Source organism: Sardina pilchardus, chromosome 13 (assembly GCF_963854185.1).
Source record: "Sardina pilchardus chromosome 13, fSarPil1.1, whole genome shotgun sequence".
Lineage (NCBI taxonomy): Eukaryota > Metazoa > Chordata > Actinopteri > Clupeiformes > Clupeidae > Sardina > Sardina pilchardus.
Window position 1 is genome coordinate 32,603,644 of NC_085006.1, and position 7,500 is coordinate 32,611,143.

Genomic DNA, 7,500 nt, shown 5'->3' on the forward strand with positions numbered 1-7,500 from the left:
GTAAGGTAGAACATCAAGCCTTGTGTGTGTGTGTGTGTGTGTGTGTTAAGCTGGACAAGACCTACGCCGTGTGTAAGGTAGAACATCAAGCCTTGTGTGTGTGTGTGTGTGTGTGTGTTAAGCTGGACAAGACCTACGCCGTGTGTAAGGTAGAACATCAAGCCTTGTGTGTGTGTGTGTGTGTGTGTGTTAAGCTGGACAAGACCTATGCCGTGTGTAAGGTAGAACATCAAGCCTTGTGTGTGTGTGTTAAGCTGGACATCAAGCCTTGTGTGTGTGTGTGTTAAGCTGGACATCAAGCCTTGTGTGTGTGTGTGTGTGTGTGTGTGTTAAGCTGGACATCAAGCCTTGTGTGTGTGTGTGTGTGTGTGTGTTTCAGAAGCGGGAAGCATTTTGTCAGCTGCTGCAGCTTATGAAGAACAAACATTCCAACCAGGATGAGCCTGATATGATCTCCATCTTCATCGGGACCTGGAACATGGGTGAGACACACACACACACACACACACATATATACACACACACACACACACACACACACACACACACATATATACACACACACAACACACACACACACACACACAGTAGATTGTGCTTTGGATGTTCTCCCAGTGGTGGGTTGGACACGTGCAGTGTCATCAGAGCAGCCCAGATTCCCCTCTTACACTCCCGACGGAACCACATGTTCTTTCTCTCCCGACGGAACCACATGTTCTTACTCTCCCGACGGAACCATATGTTCTTACTCTTCCGACGGAACCACACGTTCTAACGCTCCTGACGGAGCCACATGTTCTTACTCTCCCGACGGAACCACATGTTCTTACTCTTCCGACAGAACCACACGTTCTTACACTCCTGACGGAACCACATGTTCTTGCACTCCTGACGTTCTTGCACTCCTGTCGGAACCACATGTTCCTACACTCCTGACGGAACCACATGTTCCTACACTCCTGACGGAACCACATGTTCTTATGATGGAACCACAGGTTCCTACACTCCTGACGGAATCACATGTTCTTATGACGGAACTACATGTTCTTACACTCCTGACTCCTGACGGAACCACATGTTCTTGCACTCCTGACGGAACCACATGTTCTTGCTCTCCTGACAGAACCACATGTTCCGCCTCTGGGACTAGAGACATTCGCTTCCGTCACAACTGTGTCAACTCTCATCATCTCTCTCTCTTTTTCTTACTTCCACTCTCTCACTCTCCCTCTCTCCCTCTCCCTCCCTCTCTCCCTCTCTCTCTCTCTCTCTCCCTCTCTCTCTCTCTCTCTCTCTCTCTCTCTCTCTCTCTCTCCCTCTCCCTCTCTCCCTCCCTCCCTCTCTCTCCCTCCCTCTCTCTTTCTCCCTCTGAGATAAAATTGGGGGCCCACATCTGGGCAAAACTCACACACACACACACACACACACACACACACACCCTGTCTTATCTAAGTGTGTGTGTGTGTGTGTAGGCAGTGTGCCTCCTCCTAAGTCGGTGGGTTCGTGGCTGCTGTGTCGTGGTTTGGGGAAGACGCTGTCTTATCTATATGTGTGTGTGTGTGTGTGTGTGTGTGTGTGTGTGTGTGTGTGTGTGTGTGTGTGTGTGTGTGTGTGTAGGCAGCGTCCCCCCTCCTAAGTCGGTGGGTTCGTGGCTGCTGTGTCGTGGTTTGGGGAAGACGCTGTCTTATCTATATGTGTGTGTGTGTGTGTGTGTGTGTGTGTGTGTGTGTGTGTGTGTAGGCAGTGTGCCCCCTCCTAAGTCGGTGGGTTCGTGGCTGCTGTGTCGGGGTTTGGGGAAGACGCTGTCTTATCTATATGTGTGTGTGTGTGTGTGTGTGTGTGTGTGTGTGTGTGTGTGTGTGTGTGTAGGCAGTGTGCCCCCTCCTAAGTCGGTGGGTTCGTGGCTGCTGTGTCGGGGTTTGGGGAAGACGCTGTCTTATCTATATGTGTGTGTGTGTGTGTGTGTGTGTGTGTGTGTAGGCAGTGTGCCCCCTCCTAAGTCGGTGGGTTCGTGGCTGCTGTGTCGTGGTTTGGGGAAGACGCTGTCTTATCTATATGTGTGTGTGTGTGTGTGTGTGTGTGTGTGTGTGTGTGTAGGCAGTGTGCCCCCTCCTAAGTCGGTGGGTTCGTGGCTGCTGTGTCGTGGTTTGGGGAAGACGCTGTCTTATCTATATGTGTGTGTGTGTGTGTGTGTGTGTGTGTGTGTGTGTGTGTGTGTAGGCAGCGTCCCCCCTCCTAAGTCGGTGGGTTCGTGGCTGCTGTGTCGTGGTTTGGGGAAGACGCTGTCTTATCTATATGTGTGTGTGTGTGTGTGTGTGTGTGTGTGTGTGTGTGTGTGTGTGTGTGTGTAGGCAGCGTCCCCCCTCCTAAGTCGGTGGGTTCGTGGCTGCTGTGTCGGGGTTTGGGGAAGACGCTGTCTTATCTATATGTGTGTGTGTGTGTGTGTGTGTGTGTGTGTGTGTGTGTGTGTGTAGGCAGCGTCCCCCCTCCTAAGTCGGTGGGTTCGTGGCTGCTGTGTCGTGGTTTGGGGAAGACGCTGTCTTATCTATATGTGTGTGTGTGTGTGTGTGTGTGTGTGTGTGTGTGTGTGTGTGTGTGTGTAGGCAGTGTGCCCCCTCCTAAGTCGGTGGGTTCGTGGCTGCTGTGTCGTGGTTTGGGGAAGACGCTGTCTTATCTATGTGTGTGTGTGTGTGTGTGTGTAGGCAGTGTGCCTCCTCCTAAGTCGGTGGGTTCGTGGCTGCTGTGTCGGGGTTTGGGGAAGACGCTGTCTTATCTATATGTGTGTGTGTGTGTGTGTGTGTGTGTGTGTGTAGGCAGTGTGCCCCCTCCTAAGTCGGTGGGTTCGTGGCTGCTGTGTCGGGGTTTGGGGAAGACGCTGTCTTATCTATATGTGTGTGTGTGTGTGTGTGTAGGCAGTGTGCCTCCTCCTAAGTCGGTGGGTTCGTGGCTGCTGTGTCGGGGTTTGGGGAAGACGCTGTCTTATCTATATGTGTGTGTGTGTGTGTGTGTGTGTGTGTGTGTGTGTGTAGGCAGTGTGCCTCCTCCTAAGTCGGTGGGTTCGTGGCTGCTCTGTCGTGGTTTGGGGAAGACGCTGGACGAGCTGACGGTGGCCATTCCTCACGACATCTACGTGTTCGGATCGCAGGAGAACTCCGTGTGTGAGCGCGAGTGGGTCGAGGCCCTGCGCTCCGCTCTCAAAGAACACACCGAGATCGACTTCAAACAGGTGTGTGTGTGTGTGTGTTTAGGTCTGTGTCCAGGGGTGTGTGTGTTTAGGCCTGTCTATGCATGTGTGTGTGTGTGGGTTTGTCTGTGTCTAGTGTTTAGGCTGTGAGATGTAGCAGCATAGTTGATCTGATACAGTATTTGCGCTGTGAGATGTAGCAGCATAGTTGATCTGATACAGTATTTGCGCTGTGAGATGTAGCAGCATAGTTGATCTGATACAGTATTTGGGCTGTGAGATGTAGCAGCATAGTTGATCTGATACAGTATTTGGGCTGTGAGATGTAGCAGCATAGTTGATCTGATACAGTATTTGGGCTGTGAGATGTAGCAGCATAGTTGATCTGATACAGTATTTGGGCTGTGAGATGTAGCAGCATAGTTGATCTGATACAGTATTTGGGCTGTGAGATGTAGCAGCATAGTTGATCTGATACAGTATTTGGGCTGTGAGATGTAGCAGCATAGTTGATCTGATACAGTATTTGGGCTGTGAGATGTAGCAGCATAGTTGATCTGATACAGTATTTGGGCTGTGAGATGTAGCAGCATAGTTGATCTGATACAGTATTTGGGCTGTGAGATGTAGCAGCATAGTTGATCTGATACAGTATTTGGGCTGTGAGATGTAGCAGCATAGTTGATCTGATACAGTATTTGGGCTGTGAGATGTAGCAGGAGGTGCATAGTTCATTTGTGGACAGTTCACAGATTTCTGTCTTGTAGGCAGGGAAACGCTAAATGGAGGGGTTAGATGGAGGGGTTAAATGGAGGGGTATGGAGGGGTTAAATGGAGGGGTTAAATGGAGGGGTTAAATGGGGGGTATGGATGGGTATTGAGGGGTTAAATGGAGGGGTATGGAGGGGTTAAATGGAGGGGTTAAATGGGGGGTATGGAGGGGTTAAATGGAGGGGTTAAATAGAGGGGTTAAATGGAGGGGTATGGAGGGGTTAAATGGAGGGGTATGGAGGGGTTAAATGGAGGGGTTAAATGGATGGGTATGGAGGGGTTAAATGGGGGGTATGGAGGGGTTAAATGGAGGGGTTAAATGGAGGGGTTAAATGGGGGGTATGGAGGGGTTAAATAGAGGGGTATGGAGGGGTTAAATGGATGGGGTTAAATAGAGGGGTTAAATGGAGGGGTTAAATGGAGGGGTTAAATGGAGGGGTTAAATGGGGGGTATGGAGGGGTTAAATGGAGGGGTATGGAGGGGTTAAATGGAGGGGTATGGAGGGGTTAAATGGAGGGGTTAAATGGAGGGGGTATGGAGGGGTATGGAGGGGTTAAATGGAGGGGTATGGAGGGGTTATTTCACGCTCTCTTTAAAGAGCATTATTAGTCTTTTTTCAAATGACTACAACACAGTAGTTTATTGTGATACATGGCGTGGCCACTGTAAGTGGTCGTTTATTTTAATACGCTTCAAATTAAGGTAGTTGATATTTTGTGTGTGTGTGTGTGTGTGTGTGTGTGTGTGTGTGTGTGTGTGTGTGTGTGTGTTTTATTGTGTCTTTGTGTTGAATTCTGATTGGCGGTGTGTGTGTGTGTGTTCTACTGTATTGTTGTATTCTAGATTGCAGTGCAGACGTTGTGGAACATCAAGCTTGCGGTTCTAGTCAAACCTGAGCACGAGAACCGAATCAGTCATGTTGGGATGTCTAGCGTCAAGACTGGCATCGCCAACACACTCGGTCAGTGTTACACACACACACACACACACACACACACACACTGGCATCACCATCACACTCGGTTAGTGTTACACACACACACACACACACACTGGCATCACCAACACACTCGGTGAGTGTTACACACACACACACACACACACACACACACACACACACACTGGCAACACCATCACACTCGGTTAGTGTTACACACACACACACACACACACACACACTGGCATCACCAACACACTCGGTGAGTGTTACACAAACACACACAAACACACACACACACACACACACACACACACACGTGCACACACCAGTGTAGACACGAATGTACACGCACACACATACACACGCACACATTCATGGACACACACTCACACACCCCTTTCCATGTCTTGATGAAGACTTCCCTAGGTCACCTGTGGTTGTGTGTGGTTTCCTAGGCAACAAAGGCGCTGTGGGTGTGTCCTTCATGTTCAATGGAACGTCGTTTGGCTTCGTCAACTGCCACTTGACCTCAGGGAACGAGAAGATTCACAGGTAATCAATCAATCACCCAATCAATCAATCAATCACCCAATCAATCAATCACCCAATCAATCAATCAAGTTGTCAATTAGTCTTATGTATATGGGGTGGGGCCTCCAAGTGGAGTTGGACGTTTGTGTTGAGAGTGTTTGCGTTTGCATCTGTGTGTTGATATACGTTTGCATTGTGTGTGTGTGTGTGTGTGTGTGTGACTGTTTCTGACTGTGTGTGTGTGTGTGTGTGTGTGTGTGTGTGTGTAAAGGCGTAACCAGAATTACCTTGACATCCTGCGTCTGCTGTCACTGGGCGATAAGCAGCTGGGCTCCTTCGACATCTCGCTCAAGTTCACACACCTCTTCTGGTTTGGAGACCTCAACTACAGACTGGACATGGACATCCAGGTAAACACACACACGCACACACGTGCAAAGACCGATGCAAGCTCACACACATACAGACACACGTGTGCAGAGACAGATGCACACACACAGATGCAAGCTCACACACACACGCACACAGACACACACACTCACACATGTGCATAGAGAGATGCAAACACAGACGTATGCATAGACAGATGCAATGCATAGACAGACACACACACACACACAAACACATGCATAGACAGATGCACACACACACACACACACATACACGGGGGTAGACAGATGCACACACATGCACACACACACACACACACACACACACACACACACACACATGCATAGACAGATGCAAGCTCACACATACACACACTCACTCACACATGCACAGAAATCCTTTATTCTTGTTTAGCAATTCATGCTATCAACATAGTGCTATACATGAGCATGTGTGTGTGAGTGTGTGTCTGTGTGAATTCAATGGGTCCAATCTCCATGGGTCTCTCTGTCTCTCTCTCTCTCTCTCTCTCTCTCTCTCTCTCTCTCTCTCTCTCTCACTCTCTCTCTCTCTCACTCTCTCTCACACACACACACACACACACACACACACACACAGGAAATCCTAAACTACATCAACAGGAAGGAGTTTGAGCCGTTGCTGAAGGTGGATCAGCTTAATCTGGAGCGGGAGAAGAATAAGGTCTTCCTGCGCTTCGGTAAGAGACACACACACACACACACACACACACACACACACCATAGCACAACTGAAGATGCACACACACACACACACACACAAACAAGCATCCAAACACACAAACAAAACCACAAGCACACAGGCAGGAAGTGTTTCTCACAAACAGGAAGTTGGATTAAGGTTACTGACTGGACCCGTGTGTGTGTGTGTGTGTGTGTGTGTGTGTGTGTGTGTGTGTGTGTGTGTGTGTGTGTGTGTGTGTGTGTGTGTGTGTGTGTGTGTGTGTGTGTGTGTGTGTGTGTGTGTGTGTGTGTGTGTGTGTGTGAAAGAGAGAGAGAGAGAGAGAGAGAGAGAGATATTATGGGAGGGAGTGAGATTGTGTGAGCATGTGAATGTGTGTGTTCACAGAGGAACTTAGAATAACCAACTAACAGTTAGACTGACTGTTTATAAAGCGAGACGACTCATATGAGGGTCAATTCCGGTTACCCTGTGACGTAGTGCCACTCCCATTTAGGAGGCAAACGGATTATGCTGGATTATGACCATTCCCTTAGCCCTACATTCAGCAATGCAAGTAACGAACCCATGTTCTACAAGGCACACGTCTTTCTAACATTCCCACATTGAAATCGGATTTTCCAGCGTGATAAATACATAGAAAAATAACTTTGTTCACGACCTGTCCCTCCTGACCTGACCTGTCTCCGCTAATTGCGCAGGCCACCTGTTATCAACGGCACACTGCTTCTGCTGCTTCTACACTGGTCTAAATCAATTACTCGTCACTGATCACGCCCAGATAGGAGGCGGAAGTGGGCACCATTTCATTCCATTGAAAACCCCCTTTATGATTCATCGTCCTAACTATACGATCTTTGAGAACACCTTTGAGAGGACTTAGAGCGGATCCTGAGAGCCTGCCTCCAACGTCAGTGTGTTACCTCACAAATGCGCCTCTGAAAGAGTGGTCAAAAATGCCCA

General features: G+C 49.0%; 1 protein-coding gene across 1 annotated transcript in view; it reads left to right on the top strand.

The window, feature by feature from the left end:
* inppl1a (inositol polyphosphate phosphatase-like 1a) overlaps positions 1-7,500 on the top strand; it is a 55,224-nt gene that overhangs the window by 25,254 nt on the left and 22,470 nt on the right. The window contains 6 exon segments of the mRNA XM_062553270.1: positions 380-482; positions 3,030-3,226; positions 4,800-4,917; positions 5,352-5,448; positions 5,699-5,837; positions 6,436-6,535. Coding sequence (XP_062409254.1) covers positions 380-482; positions 3,030-3,226; positions 4,800-4,917; positions 5,352-5,448; positions 5,699-5,837; positions 6,436-6,535 — 754 coding nt within the window.